Source organism: Streptopelia decaocto (genome assembly GCF_964273445.1).
Source record: "Streptopelia decaocto genome assembly, chromosome: 1".
Lineage (NCBI taxonomy): Eukaryota > Metazoa > Chordata > Aves > Columbiformes > Columbidae > Streptopelia > Streptopelia decaocto.
Window position 1 is genome coordinate 202,329,934 of NC_138663.1, and position 24,210 is coordinate 202,354,143.

General features: G+C 38.4%; 1 protein-coding gene across 1 annotated transcript; it reads left to right on the top strand.

Moving 5' to 3' along the window:
- Positions 1 to 1,109: 1,109 nt before the first annotated feature.
- On the top strand, positions 1,110 to 19,957 carry CHORDC1 (cysteine and histidine rich domain containing 1). Its single transcript, XM_082048146.1, has 11 exons — positions 1,110 to 1,622; positions 6,812 to 6,861; positions 8,953 to 9,009; positions 9,479 to 9,639; positions 10,223 to 10,323; positions 11,280 to 11,338; positions 12,359 to 12,429; positions 12,656 to 12,761; positions 14,461 to 14,580; positions 15,273 to 15,335; positions 15,833 to 19,957. Exons 1-11 carry the CDS (start codon positions 1,559 to 1,561, stop codon positions 15,974 to 15,976), a joined length of 996 nt encoding a protein of 331 aa, XP_081904272.1. The 5' UTR covers positions 1,110 to 1,558; the 3' UTR covers positions 15,977 to 19,957.
- Positions 19,958 to 24,210: the final 4,253 nt, after the last annotated feature.

Consider the following 24,210-nt stretch of genomic DNA (forward strand, 5'->3'; position numbering starts at 1 on the left):
AGCATAAAACTTACTTCTTTCATTCCAAACCATTACCACTGCACGTATTTATACATTAAAATAGTCCTGGTGAACAGCAAAACAATGTTTTTTTTCTGCTTGAACAAAGCAGCTCATCCTCCCAGTCTTATAAGAGGCCTGTGGGAGCTTCAGAGGAGAAGCAAGCACTTAGTATTTGATAGCACAAGCGAACCTGTGTTTCTTGACCAAGAATATGTATATCTTTACAAAAAACAGACAGATAAAGCAAGGGGAGCACATCTCACATAAACATATAAGTTTGCAGAGGTTCAGGGCTATATCGGAAGCAGTCTCCTAATTACCCTTTTTGCACCCTTAAACTTCCTTTTAAGAGGCACTTGTAGGGATCACTTTATCTGTTCATACTATACACATCTGCTTCAGGACTTGTCATACGTCATACAAACACCTAGGCATCTTTGTTTTAAAAACTGTGCAGTAGATGTTTAATTAGAAGAAATCAATTTGTATTCCCCTGTGGAAATGTAGACAGCTATAATTATATAGAACCTATTATATCAAAGGAGTTTGCACATTATGGAGGACACAAATTGGTCAGCTGACAGCACTCAGGGAACTGAGAGAACATTAAAAAAAATATCTCTCTCACAGTCCTTTCTGGTGCAATTATCTTTGTTTCTGTGCAAACAAGGCAACCTTTTAACAGATACACAAATCTATTAAAAAAAAAAATCAAACGTATCTAAGACATTCAGCAATCAAATATTCAGTTTCCCGTCTTTTTATGTGGCCAAATATTTTTTTGAGGTGACTTAACCAACATTCTCCAAACAAATTAAAAGTTCGCCAGAGGCCGAGCACCCACCCTGCCTGTCCACGCCCCCCCCCCACTCCCCAGCCACAGCCCAGCGACAGCTCCAGCCACAGGCTGAGGTGCTCGCCGGCTCCCGGTGACCCCAGGCAGCACAGCACAGCACAGCCGCTCAGGTGTGTTTCCACAGCCCGTGCCAGCCAAGCCGCGCCTGGGCCCCCTCAGCGCCGCCCGGGCCCGGCCTCCGGAAAAGGCTGTGAGGAGGCCGGCCCAGCGCGACCAGACCCTAGGAACGGAGAGCACCACTAAGACGAACAACAATCTGCCTCCTTCTGCTGCAGCTGAAGGGCTCTCCGGGAATATTTCATCCCGGCGCCAGCCTCTCTGTGGGCGGGGAAGCCACAGCGCCATTCGGGGACAGCGAACCCGCTGCCGCCAACTCACCTCACTGCGCATGCGCACACCACCCGCTCGCTGCGCACGCCCTCCGCGCATGCGCCGCGCGGCACCCAGTCACCCCGCGCCTTCCTCCAGCATCCTCCCGCTCCGGCCGCGGCTCCAGCGGCGCCTGCGCAGTCACGGTGCCCGCTCTCCCCTTCCCCCGAAGCTTCGTGAAGATTCCGGAAGGCTCCGGCTGGCTCTTTCCGCTGAGGGAGCCGCCCCGTCCTCTGTCGCTGCCCGGCTTCCGGCTGCCGCCTCCCGCCCCGCCGGGCTCCCGTTCTGCCGAGTGGCGGGGTCCGAAGTGCCGCCGGCCGCTCCGTCGCCATGTCGCTGCTGTGCTACAACCGGGGCTGCGCCCAGCGCTTCGACCCCGAAACCAACACGGAGGGTGAGAGCGGAGGGGAAGGAGGAAGAGGGGTGCGGGGTGCCCCCCTCTTTGCCACCCCCTTCCCGGGAAGGGGTGAGGGGCCGTCTCTCGGTGGCGTTATGATGGGTCTGCAGGAAGGGTCTTCGGGTTCCCCGCTACCCGCTCTGTGCTCCCCCGTTGCCGGCGCCGCGGAGCTGTCACAGGCCCCCGGGCAGGGAAGGCCCTGGCCGGGGGAAGGGAGTCCCTCCCGCCGTGGCCTGTCTGTCACCGCAAGGTGCTGGTACCGCCTCGGTTTTGGGGCGGTCAGACGGTGCTGCCGGTGTCTGCGTTCCGGGCCGCTGGACAGCGAAACCCGGACGGCGTCCCGGTGATGCGGGGCTGGCGGAGAGCCCGGCTCTGCCCTTCTTTTATAGTAATAAAACTGCTCACAGCTGTATGAGGGAAAAGAGGCAATAAGAAGCCGTTCTGTACCTTACCGTAATGTGTTCTAAAGGTAGAAGCTGGAGGCCTCCAGCAGCAGACGGCCTCTGAGGGTGTTGAATACATGGCAGGTATCAGCGACTGTAGGATGTCGACTTGCAGTGGGTAATTACACATCTACTTTGCTTTGCCAAGTGTCCTGAGCTCCTGCTGTGCTTTCCCTGTGCATACTGGGGATCCAGTACCTGGTGAAACATCTTAAAAATGCTGTCGTTTCATGGTTCATAATTCCACAGAAGCTGCAAGAGAGTGATTTGAGTTGTTAGCAGGCTTGCTCTCAATGTAACTCTGTTGGCTGAATTTCTAGAATAGCCTCTTTGCATTAGCTTAATTTCTACTGACCCACAAGATTAGAAGAAGGCTAACGTGTTCTAGCATGTGCCTATTTTCTGATTAAGAACCATGGCATAAAGTGTGTTTATTTTTCTGAGCTAAGTATTTCCAAAGAGGGGCAGCATTTTGAGTAAGACTCATTAACGTTAGTAGCAGAAAAAGTAGATGTAGTGATTGAATGCTTCCATTTAGTGATCTCTCCACCACCACCCCCGCACCCCTTTACCACAAAAGAAAAAGCAGATAGGGGTGTTTGTATTAAAAGTTCTCATTGGGGCTTCATAACCTGTATTTGTAAAATAACAGTTCTTTACCATGTGTTCAGGTGTTCATGATCAAAGTTGTAGTAGATGCAATTTGGTTGTCATAGCCCTATGCTAGTAGTGTGGTGCTTGGATTGGGAAAAACAATTTATTGAGATGAAGTTTGTTTTGGTAAATAGCTGGAACACTTACTAGAATTATTGTGCCCTAGACTAAGCAGTTCTAAAAGTAAATGTAGTTATTCATAAACCACTTCAGAAAACAAAGTTTGATAAGGCATCTAAATCCATATTTAGCTGTGTACGGCTGTCAGGTTCTAATGTTTGTGTTTCAGAACTGTGTTTGGATTTACTTGTAAAATATTGTGAGGATTAAGGCTAGTACATGTGTTAAACAAACACCAAAATACTTATTCCTTTAATAAGTTTTGCATTGACATAATCTAATATTTAAGCTTAGGATCAATATATTAATAGGAAATTTTCTTAAATGGAAATAGGTAGAAAATAAGGCCTGCTGACCTCAAAGCAGTTTTGGATTTTTCAGGTTTTTTGTCTGCATTCAGCCTGCAGTATAGATATTCCTGTAGCAATGATTGATATAAGATGCTATTAATCTCTTCTCTTTAGAATCAGGTGGCTGAAAATTTCTGTAGAAACTAATTGTTTCTGAACTATGAGTGGCAACTGATTGACATGAAGGACTGTGTTCCTGTTAAAGAGAGGCAGAAAAAACAGCCTGAGGGCAAACATTAAAGTATGTCTACACAGTTGTGACTGAGTACACAATTATGAATTAATCCATGGCGTGCCTGGCAAGGTACACGTTTCATGTGCATTTTACATGTGTTAACTATTAGTTAATCCATAATGTTGAAGACTTATACAGCATCAGACATGGAAGGCAGAACTTAACTTCAGAAATGGTAGTACGTTTTTAGATTCTCTTTTTTTTTAAGCTGTGAATGGCCAGATGAACATTTCTAATCCAAGGCCTGGTCAAATTTTGCTGCTAAAACACTGGTATATGCACACTTTTGTTTAGATTTGAGAGCAGTGCTGCTTAATGACAATTGTAAAGGTGGTGTGCACAAACAGGCAGAATGTGTATAGGTTACATCTGTTTGTCTCAATTTCTTCACTGCACTGCAGTGGTTTTTGGTTTAGGCTATAATTTGGATCTTTCTTAATACAGTTTAATTTGTTCCATTGCCATAACAGAGGCATGTACTCTTTTGTGCTTGTTTATACCCTTTTCCTTCAGATCAAAGTTAGTTGTGTTGCACCTGTAGGACAAACATGATCACAGATCTGATGAAAAAAATATTTTGTGTATTTCTGGGGTGGAGTAAGTGAGAGATGGAGCTGCAAGAAATTGTAGGCTAAACTTTTTAAGTCTGTGTGGCCAAAGTCAACTTTCTTTAATCTTACTTAGTCCAAACAGTTAAAACTTTTCCTATAAAGTGCACTCTTTGATCCTCTGTCTTTACCATGGCTTTCTGTTTCTTAGGCTAAGCCTTTCTTTTCTCTGTGAACTATTTATAAGCTGTTGTCATACCATGTTTTCAGTGAAATTAGCTTCCTAGCTTCAGCACTACTTGAAGGCATCAACTTACCCGAGGTTCTGAATGAAGTTTATCAGGTTTAATGACCTTCCATTGCTTTGAAGCTGCAAGCATTGCTTGTAGAACATGAGAGTGTTTCCACAGAATGGCAGATGGGTTGGCAAGTTTTATATAGACAGGTGTCTCATTTCATCCTCAAGAATTCAACAGGATTCCATTGTAAATATCTCAAAGTTCGGTTGACCTGTACCATTTTCTACTCTGACATTCAACAAGAAGACGTAATAAAGTGCTGCAATGAATAAGCAGGGATGTAGCAGTAAGGTAGCAGCAGACAGCAATGTGTGCATTGTGAGAATGGGGTTGGTTTGAATGTGAAATCAGCCTAAAAACAACCTGAAAATTTGTGGTATATGCATTTCCAATAATGATCTGAGGGTGAGAGAAAATGCTTTGTTTTTAAAAGCCTTGAGTTTGTCCTGGTTAGGGAAAGGTGTTAAAATCAGTGGAGAGTTGACTTGATCTTTTTTTTTTTTGCAGTGAAAAATGTAGAATAGCAACCAAAGACTGGAACTTGAACCCTAACAAATCAGAAATAGGTGTGCTCAGGTGGCTGTTGATGCATGCTAAATTCCTGGTTTTACCCACCTAGTCTGAGGTGGGATATTTTTATGGATGTAAACTCTAATCAGATAAGAGTTGTTGAGCTTTGTATGAGTGAAAATGAGTGATGTGTCCTCTGCTAAGCAAATTGGTCAGACTGCTTAGCAGGTGGTTCTCACTGCCTCTTTTTGAGGTACTGCAGAACTCTGTGTCTCAGCATTTTCCGCTGTGGAACATCCATGGCCCTCATAAGACAGCAAAGGCTGGGATGTCATTTGCTCCATTATGTACCTCTTGCAGAGAGGGCCTCAGGGAGCAAGGAAAAAGGATTGGGCTTGGCCAGATGGACAAATAGATGCTTGTCAGTGTCTGGCTTATGAGCTGTCCCTAAGCTAATTGATCGTAAGGTGGTTTTGGTCTCTAAAAAGGTTGCACTAACACCACTTCTCATTAAAACCTATATGCTCATGAGGCATTAGAAATATTAATTTAGGTCTTCTGATTCAGAAATAATCTTTGCTGCAAACAGAGCTTAGTTTTACTACCACGGTGTTTATGATTACATACTTTTATACTTCTGTACTTTTATTTTATTTAGCTGTGAAGTCCTGGGCTCTTTATACAAAACAAACACTTTTTTTCTTTTTTTTTTTTTTTCTGTGAAACTTACATTTACAAAAGCATTAGCTTTTCATCCTGAAGCTGAAGGAATTGAGAGAAGTTCATGGATATGTATATGGATATGTATGTATAATAAGTCAAGCTGAAGGACTAAAGTCCCAAAATATGTGCCTTGTGAGCTAAGGTGGAAACTGTTGTCAAAGCAACATGTCTGTCAAACTGTATGAATGCCTTAGACTTAGAGGCACCAAATATAAAGTAAATGCTACTAAGCAAGATTTCTTAAAATCTACATACTTATAAAAAAATGAAAACAAAGTTACTTGTCCTTAAGCCCATTTAATATCTGTAGGCAGATTACCAATAAAGTTATTTATCACTTTTCTTTTTTGCTTCTTATTATGTGAATTGTGATATTTTCACTCTTTTGTTTTATGGAAGCTTATTAGAAAAATTGTTACTGTTTGTGTCACTTTTAATTTTAGCTGTTTCTAACAACAAAAATTTTGCTTTAAAGGCTAAGAGATACTTAGTGCTTCTCATCACTTTTAGAGTCAGGTCATTAAAATATTATTGCTGCAGTATTTGACAGGGAGAAATTATATAATCAGAGCAGTTATATTACACTTGAAAAAATGCATCTGTTAAATAAAAAAGGAACAGCTATTTAATGAAAAAGTGTAGTGTTGATAAACATCTGTGAAGATAATTCAATTAATGCAACTCATGTTTCAGTGTAGTGTTTGTACAGAACCTAGTAATTAATAGCATTGACATATCTAAATTGTGTATGTGGAAGAATGGCCTTTGAGTTCAGGTCCTTAAATGACCTGGGGTACCACAAACAGTGAAAAAAGAACAAGCTAATTATCATGAGTAAAATAATGAACTCAAGATTTATATTAAGATAATCTTTTGACCAGAGTGCTTCTAGATAGAAAGCCTTGATTAGCTGCAAATAGATTTTATGTCTGTCAGGTGGCCATAGGGTCATGTTTTTACTTCTTCTGAATTACCATTAAGGATTAATTATTGATGAAGGCAAGGGATGGTCCATAGAAAATTTACTTGCTCCACATGGAGCAGAAGTTTGCCTTAGATGCCTGCTTTCTGATTTGTGGTGTATAATAGAGAAGAAAACATCTGTATTATTTAGGCTTAATGTATACAGTCAGAAAGCTTATTCTGTGGAGTCTGTGTTTTCCTTCATAATTGTGTGGACTTCGGGAAGTGGGACAGCTCGTGGGGTACGTGAATTGCAAGTGTGAAATTTTTGCTGGGTTTGTGATCAATTGAATAAGGATTCTTAGTATGCCTGAATATTAATAATACTCATTTTCTTCTAGATTCATGCACATATCATCCAGGTGTGCCAGTCTTTCATGATGCTCTCAAAGTAAGTATGCAACTATCTTTTTAAGTCTTACTTCTTTTTCCATACATGTAAAAGAATATGCTCATTTTCCTTTTTCATTCCAAATCTTTCAGTGATGTAGAAACTGATGTTCAGCCTGTTTGAGCAACCCCATGAAATTAGAAAAGCACATTTACTCAAAACTGCAGAAGAAATTAAAAACTGTACTCATGTGGTCTAAATGCTATGCAAGTCTGTATGACACATTTCCTATTGATTGGCTTCAGGTGTCCCAGCAGCTTAATTAAGTCCTCTGAATAGGTATTCAGAGGCATTGAGAAGTGTCATAGTCTTTAATTAGCCTGCTTGGAATTTAAACCAGCTGCTTGAGATCTTATGTGGCTTGTGAACTAATGTGCATGTGACATTTACCTGATGTAAAAAATTATAGTGTTCTGTTGATCTGACAAACGGGTATATTGGTGAAGTTAGGGCTGGTTCCCATGCCCCTGATGCAGCTTTCCAGGATTCTTGGGCTACATCTTTAGTGGTGAATTAAATATACCTGTGACTGGTCTCCAGTACTTAGGCCAACTGCTTAGCCCATATTTGTGATATTAAACTGTTTTCCTACTTCAGGATCTACTGGATGCTTCTGGAGTGCCTACAGGGAATTATCTGAGACACAACTGACAAAACAGCACTGGAAATCATTCTAACAATAGTGTATAGCCAGAAATCTGTTGTCCAGAAATGGAACCTGACATTGTTTACTGTATTCATACAGATGTAGCCTAAGTGGCCTTTCTTAGGCCACCAAACTGCAGTTTAACTGAGCTTTGAGGCAAGCATTTTTTCTTGGTATTAAGGAACTGCTGCTGCTGGCAGTGCATCTCATCCCTGTTCCATAATGTGCTGTCTTTCGGGCTCATGGAAGTTTGTGCGTATGTGTCATGTAGCATGTTTTCTGTGAGCTGTGGCTCATATTGCAGTAAGTGATGCTGGAGTCATGCTGCTAGCAAATTGGGAGGGCTGATCTTAGATCATATACAATACAGTTACTTAGGCCAAGAGTCTTAAGTAGGAGTAGTTACATTTATGCAGTCCTAAAATTACATTTAGGCCTTGGAAGGCAACTGTGAGGCTGATGTGGCCCCTGGTGAAAATGAGTTTGACACTGCTGACTTAGACTATGACAATTTGTTTTGTACAAAATTATAGTACATAAAACTTCTACCTAATTATAAAGACATAAACTATACAGTTACCTCAAAATATTTACTCCCTCTTTTTCTTATATATGCACCACTTTTAAAACAAGTATTCCTTTCCCTCCTCTCCTTATCTTCTCTCTTGGCTTAATTACAAATTTATCATTTTGTACGGGCATTTTTCTTCTTGCTATGAATTCTAGATAATGTAAGCAGACAGAGTGAACCTTTTGTCTCCTTGCCTGTGGAAACAGTTTATATTTTAAAGATATTTCAGAACCACGTACCTAAAACCCATTGTGCTACAGTGCTTAAGCTGTCAAAGCGGTGGTATATTTATTAGTCAACTTGTTGCATTTAATAAGGTTCTTCGAGTTGTAATATACATTACCCACAGAGGCAAGATAATTTCTCTCTAAAATATGATTTCTGGTTCTGCCCTTGGTTGATGGCTATACAAGGCAGGTCTCCAGCATTGTGGTGGGAAATAAGCAGTTTTAAGACTTGACTAGTGCTCAAGGAAAGAAAAAATCCTCATCCTTTTAGGAAGGGGCCCTGTACATTATGCCACAGGTGAGCCTAGTCTCAGGTATAGTATTTGTTTTGTTTACGTGTTGCTTTATGACATAACATAACATTTCGGTTTTCTGTCATACGGAATTGGCGCATAACTTGTCATGGAAATATTGCCTCACATTTACTGAACTGAGTGAACTAGAAGTGGCAGCGATAACAGGTTTCTCTGTCTTGGCTTTTAAAAATGCAGTTGATGACAGTATTGTCCAAAGAAAGGAAAAAAAGAATCTCTAATCCTGATATATTGCATCTTGTAAAGGAATATAATTAGTTTTTTGCTTTTCATAAGCTGTTGCCAAGTTAAGGCAGTCACACTTGTTTTGTTTTTATTCCAAAATGTTTATAGGGTTGGTCATGTTGTAAGAGAAGAACAACAGACTTCTCTGACTTCTTAAGCATTGCGGTATGTACTCATGATTATTTACGATTTTTATAGTTGTCAAATGATAGTCATAAATATTAAATTGTATATATGCTTACATGTTTGAAATTTGTGTGCTTTTGTTCAAACTGTCTGAAATCTTGCGTGCACTATTTTTCTTGGTATAACGTTGATGTCGAGTCTCATTTTCAAGCTTTAATGGTTATAATTAGTTCTCTCAAAATCTATTTAGGCACTTGTTAACAATGAAAGAAGGTCAATACTTTTTGTTACTTTGCTTGATTATGGAAAGGATGGTGTATTTCTTTAACATACTTCCAAATTAAGAGATTTTCAGTTTCAGTTGTAGGATGTCCTTTGCAGCCAGTGTTTAGTGTAGGCTAAAGGAGAAGATGGGGCTGAAGAAATAAATCAGTTGCAGATTTTGATAATTTTTAATTGTGTGCACAGACTACAGTACATATATATAAACATATGCTTTCCATAATAGGGCTGTACAAAGGGTTTCCATAACAGTGAGAAACCTCCTGAGCCTGTTAAACCGGAAGTCAAAACTACCTCTGAACGAAAGGAGCTCGCTGAACTGAAACCCAAATTTCAAGAACACATAATTCAGGCACCAAAACCATTGGAAACAATTAAAAGGCCAAGGTACAGTATACAGAATTAAATTTTGCCAGATTTGTGGTCAGTTGGCCAAGTTAAAGCTCATTCGGTTATTCAGTGTTACACATCTCATATAGTGTAAAAACTCGCAAATTAATTTTAAGAGCATGTGTTTGGCAGCAGGGATGGTGTTATCTTAAGCTTCAAAATGGGATAAAAGACCTCTGCTTAGGAGAAGGTAATATTGGATCTCTCAGCGTTTAGCTTCCCAAGAAACAAAAACTGTCTAAAGCCTGTAGCTTAGAATGCCACTAGCAGTTGTGTTTAGTATTTTAAACAGTCATAAAAGTAATTTTAGGGAACTTTTATATAGATTCCTTTATCTGTCTCTTTATTTAGGGTTTATATTTAGGGTTTTCTGTTGAAGTCCAAGAGTGCCTTCCAAATTTCTAGTCTCTTTTTCCCATAAGCAGTAAGAATTGGCATTTACAAATCTGATTTGTTTGTTTGTTGTTGTAAGGGAGGTTGGAAAGGAAGAGCCTTATAGCAAGATTAAAAGTTACTACTTTGTTGCCTTTTTAAAATTATTTTTCATGAAGCTGACATGATTACATGGTCATTTTTTTAGCCCAGATGAGCCAATGATAAACTTACAGCTGAAAGTGTCGGCTTCCTTGAAGCAAGCACTAGATAAACTGAAACTGTCATCAGAAAACGAAGAGAAAAAAGGTAAGGATATAGGGAGGTTAAGCAGAAATATGATGCTAATTGTCACACAAATAACTTAAATGTTGGTTTGTTTGTTGTTGTTTCTGAAGTAATTACGTCATATAATTATCTCCTTGTTCTTGGTAGTCTGGGAAATAACTCCCAGTCTAGGGAATGATAATCAAAGTTGAAATGTGAGGAGTGTGGAGACTTGGGTGTTAGAAGCAGTATGTTCCTATTCAAATTATTTGAACTCCCTATTTTGTAAGATATCCGGGTAGAGGCATGGGAACATGATGGGAGCATCCATTTCTGGATGACTGAAAGAGTTTCCCAAGAAATTAACTCTACTCCTATGTCTTTGCAAACACAGTGTCATATAAAGTCTTAAATAAACTGGGGATGTTCCTCTGAAGACTAGTTGGTGCTCCCTTGTCTGTTTTCCCTCTTTTTTTTCGTCCCACAGTTTATTTGGAATTTGGTTTCAAAACTACACGGCTTCTTAAGAAGCGCTTTTAATTTCATTTGCAGCTATTTGTTCTTGTGCCAAAGCTGTCATTTACTTCTTTCTACTTGGTATCCACATTCTTTCCTTGTGTGTATTGATAGAAAACAACTGGAGCCTTTCACAGTCTTAGTTTTACAAAACCCAACAAGTGATTGTTCTCTTCCTCTATGATTGGAATAATCCTCTTCATCATTTTTTTTGCCCCACTTAAAACAATGTAAAGGTATGGAACCTAGAATCTGATGCATGGGTAATACAGCTTTTGGGATGCTTACATAATTCGTTTCATTGTACTTTTCTGTCAGACTTAAGTGCCAGGCAGAATATTGGTAGCTTGAGACTTTGTTTGTTTGTTTGCTTGTTTTCCCCTAATCTACTCCTTAGTTCATTTTACTTCTTAATAAAAGCAGAATGTTTAGTACATTTTACAGTTCAGTTGCAATTTTCTGTAATATGCTTCTGTTTCCAGAGGAAGACAGCGATGAAATCAAGATTGGGACTGCCTGTAAAAATGCAGGCTGTTCTAAAGTAAGTGATCCAGTTTCATTCTTAAACCCAGCTGCTAAACTATTGTGTGCAGTTCTGTTTTCCTTTCTTGGGTGCTTTTTGTGTGCTACAATTTGATTTGGAAATGGCACAAAGTCCATCAGGCTTAGTGAGTGAACATTTGATAACATACTTTAGTGTGGACAAATGTGGGCTGTTTTGTACTGGGGATGCAGTAAGTTTAAGATTACTTTTTAAGTGTGTCCTGAACTTCTAATTTGTATGTCTGCCAAACTCATGATACTGACGTATTTCAACATAAAATGTTAAATAAAATGTTGGTGAGAGGTGGGTTACTAATAACACTTGAATTGCTCTTGATAATCTGTGTATAGATCAGAAGCATCTGCAGATCTTATCAATTAATGGTTCGTGCTAGAAGAATCCATAAATAAAATATTTGAACACTTCTAGCACCAAAATTAGTCTGTATATTACATAGTCAGACTGAAAGCTTTTTATACTGACACCCTTGTGCTATACAAAATGAGCCAGTGGAATTTAAATAGGTATTTCACATCTGACAGATTTTGAATTTTCTCCTGAAACTCCAGTGGCAGAAGAATTTATAGCAGTCTTTTGTTTGTTTTTAGGAAGAGCTGATATGATATTCAGTGGCAGAGTTGTATATTGTTTAATTTACTTCCTTTTGAGAATCCATGTGTTTTATGAATGATAAAATTAATTTATTTTCCAGTTAACAGCTTGTTTTCTCTGACTATTCAGAGTATTTTTAAAGATATCTTGGGGATCTGAAGTGACCTTTATGAGGATAGGTCATCACATCATTGACATACTCCATTGAATGTTAGTAGGAGTGCCAGTGAAATTTTGTGAATGAAGGTCGAATGACTATTTTGAAAAGCTAGGGGAAGCCATTAGGTTTAGATTATTTACTCAAAAGCTTTGTTGCTGTTGTAGGTTGTGTTTTGATTTGTTTTACTTTTGCCTTTGATCCACATCCTGTAACAGCAATACACTTTAAATGCTTTGTTTTACTAGACGTACGAAGGACCACACAGCACAGAAGATGTATGTATATACCATTCTGGTGTACCTATATTCCATGAAGGGTTAGTATTCTGTTAACTTTAATGTTTTAATTATTCTGTTATGTGTTCCTGCTTTCTCGTAGATGTTGCCTTGTTTTCATTCTGTATTTCTACTTCAGTCAAAAATGACAATACTTGAAAGGGGGTGTACTAAATTAACATTATAATGCACAAAATAAAGATCTTAAGTACGCATAGTAACTAGTGTCCTAAATATAGTTTGTTAATTGCTTTGTGAACTTTCAAGGATGAAGTATTGGAGCTGCTGTAAAAGAAAAACATCTGACTTCAATACATTTTTAGCTCAAGAGGGCTGCACAACAGGAACACACGTATGGACTAAAAAGGATGCGGTAAGTAGCATTAATGTTGCATTCTGTAGCTGGCCATTCTGAATTCTGAGCACTGAAAAGTAGTTGGTAGCTTGACTGAGTTATTAGTGTAGTTGAGCTGTTACGGATTACTGCCTCTGAAATAATATGGAAGATACGCACAGCGGGACAATGTGAAATGGAATTTAACGTACTCTCTGATAGGAGTATACTTGTAACAAAGTACAACCTTTAGTTTTAATGATAAATATAATACCTCTGTTTTATAGTAAAAGAGCTTTTGGCAAATTCAGGAAAAAAGCAGTGTTTTCTGCTTTGTTACTTGAGAAAATCTATGGTATTCCATATAGAATATGTTTGCTATATATTCCTGTAAAGTAAGGTTATTAGAAATCTTTCCTCTTCCAGAGACAGTAAAGAGAGCAACTGTACATGTTCTGTGGTAAAATAACTGTGCTTCAGGTTCATTCAGAACATTTGAGTTGTTTAGGTCAGCATGGCAGGGCAAATGAGGTTCCATGGGTGGGGACAGAACGGCCTCTTTCTGTCTAATTTGGCTTATTTTTATTTTTCTGTCTGTTTTTCCGATCTGAATCTAATGCACTGTTTTGGTTTAGCCACCATTATAACACACACACACACAGAGCATCTGTTTAGTTTGTGAGTATTTCTTTGCAATATTGTGAACAAACTGGAGAATTACAAGGTGAAAAATATTCCCATTCAAGGTTTATAAGATTCTTAGAGAAAATTATAGAGCATAATAATGCAACTAAACACTTACTTTAAAAACTTTAGCTGGTCACATACTAGATGCATGTGAAGACAAGATTCTTGTTACTAATACATTTTTTATTGCTGAGGCAAAATTGGTTTGATACTGTGAACATCAGTAACATTTAACAGAAGAAAATAAAGATATATTCTAAAAAGTGTAGTTCTATTACATCATTCTGTAACAAATACTTCACAAGTCCTTTACTTCCTTCAAGTCATGGAATTGCTGGTTGCTTTGAAGATTTATGTTTAAGAAGTATTTTCAAATACAGAACAGAAAGATTAAGAAGAAAAGCTGGAGTTGTGAGCCTAAAGCAGGAGGATATTCTTGTAAAGAATTTACCCAGATGTTTAGAAACTATGTGTATATTAAACGTGTGTATACTAAGATAATGGGCTTCTAGCTACCAGGGTTTTTTTGGCTTTACCTCTTTGTTGGTCTTTTCTTGTTTTTCACCATTTATTTTTCCTGCATCAGAGGAAAAAGAGTAATATTCAATATTTTTTTGCAGTAATATGGAAGTTTCTTGGAGACATGGCTTTCTTTGTTCACTTGCTTTCTAGCTGCTCGATAACTGTAGTCTTGAAAAGGAAGTTAATCCAACACATAACATTTATTTTTATTTTTTGGCATTTGGGTTTTTTTGGTTTTCTATCTCCATGTCCAGGTTTCTTACTGTAGTCTCTGTCATAAGCATTGATTTTTTTTTTTAATTTGTTTTTTCACCTCTAATGTTTGTTGGGAACCAGTAGCTGAAATATTAGTTAAAAAAAGATGTAAATGGAGTCTTGCAATCTCCTGCAAACATGAAATATAGACCCTTATTAGCTATGCTTATTGGCTATTAAAATAGTTCTGAGCTTTTATCCTGATTAATCTTGTAAAAATACTCCTCAATGCAATTTACCGTCTTTTTTTTCTGTACCTTTTTCCTTACAACAGGGTAAGAAGGTAGTTCCGTGCAGACATGATTGGCACCAAACTGGAGGAGAAGTGACTATTTCTGTATATGCTAAAAACTCTGTTCCTGAGCTCAGCTATGTAGAAGCAAATAGCACTATGGTGAGTATCTATCTTAAGATGTATTTTTTTTATACTTTTTTTTTTTTTTAATTCTTCCAGCAGCTTGAAGTTAGGAAAATCTGGCTTCTACTTTATTTACAAGGCAGAGGTAACATAAGAATCTTTTCTGAGTAGCGACTTTTTCTTGGCATTTGTGTCTGTTCAACCATGTAGATCTCTTTTGTTTTTTTTTTCCCCTCCTTCTGTTTGGACATCTGTAATGTTTTGGGTTTGTTGTTTTTTTTTCTTTTTTAGCTACTACATAATATGTTAAAAATACCTTTAGACTTTGGCAATTAAAACCTGATTGTGGTAGATTTACTTGGTGGTACGCGTAAATAATTATAGATTGATGATTTAATTATATTTGGATTAATGTAATTTAATATTGTTCTTCATGGTACGGAGTTTCACAGCTACTAATATTAAACAAGTGTTAGAATGCTTCTCTGACTTCTCAGTCACACATTTGGAGAAAATGATACAGTTTCCAGGATGGAAACCACTGTTGACTATGATACTGTATCAGAATTTATTAGAATAGATTTTCACTTCTATGTCTGAGGGATAATTTGATCACTTTGTTCATTGTAGGATCTGAGTCCTAAATGTGATATATTTTGCTTAAACATACCTTAGCTGTCAAATGTTTTATTAGCCTGACAAAATTTTCTGTTGTTTTTCCTGTTAAGTTAAATATCCATATTGTATTTGAAGGAGAAAAGGAATTTCATCGCAGTGTGAAATTATGGGGAGTAAGTATAAGAATAATTTTTCTCTCTTAAAAAAAAAAATAAAATCAAACCTTAGCTGCTTCTCTTTCAAAACATTTTTCCTTGTTTCTCTGCTTATTGAAATTCAGTTGCATGCCATTCAATAATTACATTTAAATCTGAATCTAATGCCCCAAGTGATCAGTATGACCTCACAGTTGACACTGCTTTGAGCAAGCAGTGACCTCCTGAGGTCCTTTCTGATCCCAACACCATGACAGTGGTGTTGCAGGAAACCCTTGATACTATGTAGTCGCATGCTCATGTATGTGTTAGACCAATGTGTATGTTATATATGCATAGGCATATGTTCATAGCTTGGAAATGGGAGAGGGCTGACTTCTCTAGGTAACAGAGGGAACTCCATCTGCCTAAACAACTACTCAATTTTAGTGATAAATTGCTCTTCCTAGCTTAACTCCCAAATACCTAGCAGTCTGTTTCTTAAACTGAAGTGTGAAATATGTTTTCTCTTCTAGGTTATTGATGTAAAGAGGAGTTATGTGAACATGACGGCTACAAAGATTGAGCTCACTATGAGAAAAGCGGAGCCCCTATTATGGGCAAGTCTTGAATTACCCGTGTCCAACACAGAACAAAAAAAAGAGAGTTCAGATCAATAATGATTCCAAGAGACGAGTTATTTCCCATTATGAAGTGGTGACTTGCTACTGTAATCAAATATTTAACTTTTATATAGATTATTTTTTTTTTTAATTCTAGATCATATGTTCCATTCTACAAAGAAATTTGATGCACAGTAAATGGGGGTGTAAACCTGAAGGGTAATAGCTATTTCTGCTCTTGCTTCCATGAGTATTTTTATTCTAGTTGGAGTGTCTCCATGGAGATGTAGAGTAAAGGAACTATTGCCCTTTGCTTACAGCCTTACCTACTGTGCACTGACTGTCCAAATAGATTAATTCTCAGTCCACTGTGGGTGTTAATTTTTCAAGTGTTGGTTTTAGACTGGACCTATGGGATAGCACATGTTGAATTCAGCACTGTTCATTGTGAAGCATACAGTAATACAGGTACAAAAATGGTGAGTTTATGAAGCGATTAACATGCAATTCTGCATCTAGAATTAAAAAGTACATAAACAAATATGAAAGAACACTTGTAGAACACCTTTTGACTGTGAAAGGATGGAATAAACGGTATTTTGCTAAGGATTTCAGTACTTGCTGACTCTTTTGCTGCCTTTAATGTATAACAGCAGGAGATCAGATTAAAATAAAACCAAAGTTGGCAAGATGGCTTTTTTTTTTTTTTTACTCCTGTACTGTTGGTATTTGAATTGTTATATATACGAGTGAGAAGTGGACAGTGAAATGGCTGAGTAATTTAGCAGCTCAGTGGTGGATAATATACAAATAGCAGAGTATTGTAAAATTACCAAGGTGCTGTAGATATTTGACAGTGTTTAGAATGTATATTCTGTCCTATTCTACAACATTCAAAATTATTAATCTCTTTTCGAAGTAGGTGCATATGTGCAGTAGAAGACAGTACACACTGTAGATGTCTCAGGAAAATTATTTCCGTGCATTGCTCTTTGTGAGGATGGTAATCCAAGAATTAAGATTTGTCCTGTGGATAAAATTTAGGAGAAGCAAACGACAAGCTTTAAAATGTCTGTCTCAAATCATAATTATACCTTTGAATTAAACTACTTTTTAAAATATTATTTCTTTTGAACAGCATAAGCAAAACACTGTAGTTAGAAATCAAGACCGTGTTTTTGTTTTCAGTTCTCCATCAGTAAAGATCTGTGGAAAACAGGATAGTTTTAAAGATGAGACTTATCCAAGCAGCAACTCATGCAGTAATGTTGTTTTCTTTTGCTGCTTGACATAGTTCCTTAATTTTGGGTTGCAGCTGAAAGAAAAATGATGTTTTCATGTATAAGTCATGTAAAATGTACACCATTATTTATTGTGCCAAAACTTACATATGGAAACAAGCAGTTCTGTGGACTGTTGAAATGTGTGGATGCTCATCTGCCTCCCTTGGCAGACCTGGAATAACACCAGGAGAAACACAGAGCGAAGTAAAGGCTTTAAATGTGGGTTCCTAAGAGTCTTATTGTTTTCCAACAGGTATAATTTGACTTGAGCTCAGAGTTCTGTCTCTAGCAGTACTTGAAATCCTACTTCATGCTTAAAGTAGTAGGAAATACATTACCAAAGACACCATCCCTAAACACCAAGAAAATAACTACAGTGCTGTAAATATGACATTTTTTGGTGCTTCTTTTCCTGTTTCTTTATTGACTTGGAGGGAGTATGGTTGCTTATTCCTTGGGCTGCTATTAAACGTTCCAGCTCTAAGTTCTGCCTTAGAGATTCTATTTACTGCTAAAAAAAACCAAGAAATTGAAGATGGCAAGTACTATGAAGTGATAGGGTACAAGCTTACAAAAAACCACATGCCTGCAATTGGTCCTCTAAAAATCATACACGTGTTCCCTGGTCTGTTCTGAAGCAAAAAGTGGAGCTCTTGCCAGTATAATACTGAGAGCAATCACTTCAGTGAATGAAAAACTCGGTCTCGCAGTACCTGGTCACGTGCCATCTGTGGTTCTGTGTGCGGAACTCTGAGCTTGGACAGCAAAATGAGCCATGTTTAAAAGCCAGGATAAAGTTCTTATTTAACAAGCAAGTTCAAACGTGCTTATCCATATGGATATATAAATACCCTGGATATCTCATGTTTTCCACTTTTTTTTAATATATTTTCAGTTTATCTACATCCTCCTGCAGTAGGTTTACATAATGTAAAATCTATTTTAAAGAACTGTGAGGGAAGTGGAATTTCTTGGGAAAATTTGTGTTTTTAAGCAAGTCATCCGCTGCCTTAGAATACTAAATGGAGAAAAATGTGGATGAATGGACGTTCTGCTGTTACTGGTGGAGGCTTTGGGACCCCGTAGCTGTTTTTTTAGAGTATGTTCTGTTGGCAGCTGGGTCAGTGTGGTCGTAAGTGAAAGGAAGCTCCTGCAAACATAGTCCTCAGCTTTGCTTTTGCTCTTTATTCATTCTTCCTACTCTTTTACTGGTGTTCATACCTTCAGCAGAAAATTATAGATACCTCAGGAGTTCCATAATGACTTTGCCCATCTATGACAATAAAACCAAGTTTAAAATTCACCTGTTTAAGAAAGTAAGCAAACAGAGAAACTTTGATCGGGCTTTGATCAGGCAAGAAGCTATGGGTTTTACAAATAACAGCCTAGTTTTCCATAGCCTGTGATATTTTTCAAAATAAAATGATAAACTTTCAAATTGCATAGACTACCATGAGTCTCTTGTTTAATTGCATTAATTTGTAGCAGCCTTTTCTAACCAGATACCTGCATCTATGATCAGCCTGCAAAAGCTTTATATCTCTGACTGAATTGGGGTGTTTTGATCGGTTGCTTAGTTCAGTCTTCAACATGCTGGTGTTTGATCCTGATTATTTGATGAAATGACATCTTGACGTGGGTAGTGGTAGGTGACACTCAGTGGAATATTGGTGTGGCTGGACCTTTTATTAGTAAATGTGAAGGGAAGGTGAAACCATCTGTAGTATACCAGACCAATGACAATACTTGCTCAAAAGCAACATCTGAGAAGCAAGCTAAGTGATTTTTTGATCCTACAGGCTTTCACCGGTCTAATAATAGTGAAACTGAATTGCAAACAGGTATGTACTCGAATACTTGCAGTTAAATTTAACCTTTTTTTAATGTTCTCAGAAGTTGTGCTGTATTTAACAAGTTGATTAACTTGCTACAGTCTAGCTATATTTTTATAATTATTGACACTTTAGAAGCCGTAGTGTGTTTCAGTACGGGTTTACATGTTTCACATGTTGACAGCGTGTTACATGTCTCAGAACTGACTGGCCGGGTGCATCTAAAACTTCTCCCTTACAATCCCATTTTAATATGAAATATTGTATGAGTATACAAATTTCTGACAGAAATTTTTATCTTCTTCATGTATAAGCTCGTGTTCCTGTCTGGCATTATACATCATCTGTAACAACATTTGGAGGAGCTGGAATGTAATGTTAATACACTGTTAAGCACTGGGCTGTTCAGCTACCCCGACTCTTAATGTTTTTCATGGCACTGATGTAACTTGAGAAAAAAAATCTTCCATTGGATGATGTTCTGTAACATGTACATTATCAAGTCACCATTTCAGTAGTTTAGGGACTAGTTTTAATAGGAATTTTGCCTTGGAAAAAAATACAAACGTAACAATGCATCCTTTGCTTGCATTCTTTAAACATGGCATGAGTACTGTTTAAATACTGTACCTGTTAATCATTGGACTTTCCCAATTGCCACTATTTTTTTTTTAATCTCCATTCAGGAATGAGATACTTTTTAAGGTAATGAGTTACGTGTCTGGAACACTGTATTAAGATGGTATTAATTTTCCCATTATGAGAGTCTTGAATTAAAGTTGGGGAGATGTCTTTTTGCATGGTTATTTGATTCTGCACATTCATAAAACTTACATATGCAGGAATTAATCTTATGACTTCATGCTCTAGGGGTTTTTTTTTCTAAATGTATTCAATAAAATTCTTATTACATGCTGGTTGCATTTTGGGTTTTTTTTTTTGAATTCTCCAGCTCTGCTGCTTTTTGTTCTACTTTCTTGATTTCCTGGCAAAAGGAAGAAGATACCCATGAAAACCTCTCTTCCTGCGATGAAGAGAAAAAGTATTCACTTCTTGGGGACTGAAATTTCCTGTGGTAATAAAAACTTCATGTTTCCTCAAAATTTGGGTAGGTGTTTTAACAGAAAAACAGGATCTTGTCACAGACGTTACCAACTAACACGCAGTTACTGTGCCAAATAATTGTTAGTTACGCTAACTCAGTTTCTTTGCTTTTGCAAACTGAAGGGGAGATGGGGTGCCAGCAGGGTGGGCAGGCGAAGGGTCCAGTCCTTGAGACGTCTCCGTGGGCAGCACAGATGTCAAGCCCTGTTCATAAAGTCAACATTTTCCTGTTCAACTTGGAATATTATGTTTTGCTGACACAATGTTGGCATGAACAGGATTGAAGAGCTTCTGCACGTGACCACTGTCACCTACGTGTTTGTAGTCAGTCCTGTGAGCCTGAAAGGACAGAGGCTGCAGGAGCAGGTACCTGTCATCTGGCGGGATGCAAAATGCATAATTTGGGGTTGTTTTTCTTTCTTTAGCTGAATTGGTCAACCTATATGATGACTGATTCTGGCTGTCCAAGAAGCACACAGGTATTTTTGCAGCCAGCGCACTTCTATGTGAGAAGGAAGCATCTTCTTGAATAAAATACTTTTGTTACTAACTGGAAAGAAGTATTTGAAAAATTAGTTTCTGGTTTAATACTAATCAAAGCTGCATTGCAACACAAGCCATTGAGAACTAGATGGAGGCTGTTACCTTACAACCATTTATGAAATATTTTTAGTCCAAAATGTGTTTCAAATTGATGATAAATAGTGATACTGCAATATTATTGCTGAATTCAGTGCTTAGGAAAAAATTAACCTAATGTGTTTCTAGCTTAATATGCATGCTAAACCTAGTTTGTTCTTCCTCTGTTGAAAATTAGACTGATGCGTAAGAGGCAGAGTTGATACTGTGTGCTTTTAGACCCCAAGGGACCTAATTTGTTTTGTTTTAAGGGAACGCTTTGTGATCAGGTTATATTCTTGTATATACAGAAACATTAACCCAAAATTTAAATGTTCGGCTTTCATTTTTGAAAGCAGTTAACATTTGGAGTGTCCATTCGGGAACAAACCTACAACAAAAGTGCTCAGTTCAGAATTATTCTTTATTTGTAGATTAGCAAATCGGAAGCACTTTTGTTACAAAATTTTTACTTCAATGGATTTATAAATTAAATGGGATGTTTTTACTTTCCAAGAGCAGCTAACAGCTGTAAAGGAGGTAAGGCAGAAAAATGGAGGCTATTAAAATGTAGTTGAAAAAAAAAAAAAATATATATATATATATACACACACACATATATATATACACACACACATATATATATATATATTTAAGAGAAAGGTTTCCACATTTCTAGAAAAAAAGGAAATAGTTCATAGAAAACATGCTAGGGCTGAAGGGTAATACAGAGCAACAACAACTGCGAATGAGCCAAAGCACTGAATCTTTTCAAATTAGTGTTTAATTTTTTCCTGTATCTATAAAAATTCACCTTTATTGCTATGTTTACGTGAGCAAAGTGGCGTTGCCCAGTTTTTCCTCTTCTGCTGTTTTTCCTCTCGTCAATTATATTTTATTTTAGAATGCAAACATTAAGTTTATTGCATTTGTTATTGAACAGTTGTATTGATCCACGCTGCCTGAAGACTGCAGTGTGCTTGGGACTTGCACAATGAAAAGTGAACAGAGGTTTCAGTGTGTTTGAAGTGGCCGTACCAAAATGTTGACCACAAAATTCTTAAGCTGAAGTGTGTGTCATTATAATGAATTTTTGCATTTCACCATTTCTTTATACAATGCAGATATGTCTTAATTAAACATAACTATTCAAGATCATATATTAGAATCTGCAGTGTTGTGCATCCTCATTTTCCCTCCATACATAGTAGGTATTCTTCATTGAAATTGTAAATACATTTGTCCGCAGAACGACCACTGGCCATGAGAGAGCTGACAGATTTTGCCAGAGCTTCTCCATATTGCGATAATTCTGTTTTAGTACAAAACCGAGTATAACGCTGCCAGAGAGGCAAGTGCTGATTCCTGCAGTTACACTCTGAACCCTGTATAAATATCGAGTCCTTAGGCAGGTTATTGTTTATCAGACTGCAGGTGACAAGTGTGATTGATATTTGTGAAAACCAAGTCTAATCAGTCTGAATTATGTGAACGAGGATGGTTGGAAGATGTAAAAAGAAAAACTAGGTCCATTTCATCCATTTCTCATGTTTACCAGGACTAGATACTATGTATGTAAAGACTATATATGTATAAGTAGCTGTCCTTAATGATTGTTCTTTCAAAACCTGGAGTCTCCCCTGAGCAGTCCCTGAGTGCCCATCTCTGCTGACAGCTCAATAAGCTTTTTCCAGGTCTGTAGCTTCTCAGCACTTGCCAAGCTTGTTTTGAACATCTCTTCACCTGCCTGCAGCTTTGTTTTACCAATGTTTCTTCTTTTACAGCTGTATAGTATAACCATATTTCATGTATATATATATATATTAGTAGCAAGCAGTTTTTCTGTGCAAAACAGTATATTTATGATTCTAGCATCATATTGTGGATGAACACAAGCCTCAAAGCTGAGGCACAGGATATGATATAGAGGACCATGAGTAGAGGACGATTAGAGAAGGGGCACAGGATGATACTGGAAACCCCAGGAAGATAAACAGCTCAGTAGTAGTTAAATCATTGTAGGCTTATAAGCTGGGCAAAGATGGTTCTGGGGGTCAAAAAAAAGAACTCGGCATATGTAAGAAGCTGCGTGTAATGCAAGGCTGAGTTTCAGAGTGATGGAAAAAGCAAGGTGCAAGGTCTGCTGGGATACATGGGAGCCTCATCGAGTGGGGAAGAAGAACACATTAAGGTCGACTCCTCATTATGAAAGGCTGGAGGTCATTGACCACTGGCTGCAGCTTTCCAACCCAACAAGGGGGCGAGGGGGTAGGCACTAGGAAGTGTGTATTTAATCATTTTAACTGTTTTGTTATTAAAAGGTTTGCCTGTAATAGAATTCCTTTTTTTTTTTTTTTTTTTTTTTTATTGTCTTTATCATAGAATCATAGAACAGTTTGGGTTGGAAGGGCCCTTCAAAGCTCATCCAGTCCACCCCCTGCCATGAGCAGGGACATCTTCACCCAGATCAGGTTGCTCAGAGCCCCGTCCAGCCTGGCCTGGGATGTCTCCAGGGATGGGGCATCCACCACCTCTCTGGGCAACATGGGCCAGGGTTTCACCACCCTCAGTGTAAAAAACGTCTTCCTCGTGTCTAGTTTGAGGGGTGTTTGCTTCTGCCTGTAGTAAGACAGGTAGGATCCTCTTGTTTTACTCCTCTGCTATGGCAATTGGTGATGCTGTGTGAGTGCCCGTGTCTCTGCAGGCTGGTGCAGGATAATTCTGTCTGTGCTGTGGGCTGCAGATCATGTTTTGGCGCAGGCAGGCGGTGCCAGGGCCTGCAGGCTTGGGTGGAAACAGCATGGAAACATGGCTTGGGAGACAGAGCCGAGGGAGCAAAAGCAGCGCTTCAGGTGGGGGTGTTGTTTCCAGGAATATCTCAAGGCACGAGTGATCTCAGAGGGAACTAAATCTTTCAGTGCTCAGTGTTCAGAGCTGATTGTTTCCCCAGCCTGATGTCCTGCTGCTTATGGGTTGCATAAGGGTGTGTTGTCACAACAGTCGTTGTGTCCAGCAACTGCGGCTTAAGTTTCCTTCTAAAAATACAGCCAAGTTTGGAGGTAACGCGGATGGCAGCATCAGGAATGCGTCAGCAACTCACTGTCAGCAAGCTGGCAAAGCACATCTGGAGAAAGTGCCATGTAAACACAGCAAGTCTATTCTTATCTGATCCCCTCCTGTGAAATGCTTTTCCCATTATCACCTCTCTTGTTCTTTCCCTTTATGGAAGGCTGTAACGTGTTTGCAGTTTACTTGAACCAAGTCCAACCCCTTCTGCATGAGGTGCCTAACAAGCCAGTCCTCTGACTTCTCCATTCTCTGAGCTCTTCAAGCTCATCCAGAAAATGGATTTGCCTTAAGGGCGGGTTGAAGAGTAGCTCCTAGATTTTCTTGGGTGAGGAAGGTGTTTAAAGGTGTAGGATCCATCATGAGAAGCACTGTGTTGGCACTGACA

Excerpts from the sequence above, each read along its gene's own strand:
- CHORDC1 (XM_082048146.1), top strand. The coding sequence starts at position 1,559 with ATGTCGCTGCTGTGCTACAACCGGGGCTGCGCCCAGCGCTTCGACCCC. Across the intron at positions 10,324-11,279 it reads AGAAAACGAAGAGAAAAAAG|AGGAAGACAGCGATGAAATC; the intron begins GTAAGGATATAG and ends TTCTGTTTCCAG. Across the intron at positions 11,339-12,358 it reads AAAATGCAGGCTGTTCTAAA|ACGTACGAAGGACCACACAG; the intron begins GTAAGTGATCCA and ends TTGTTTTACTAG.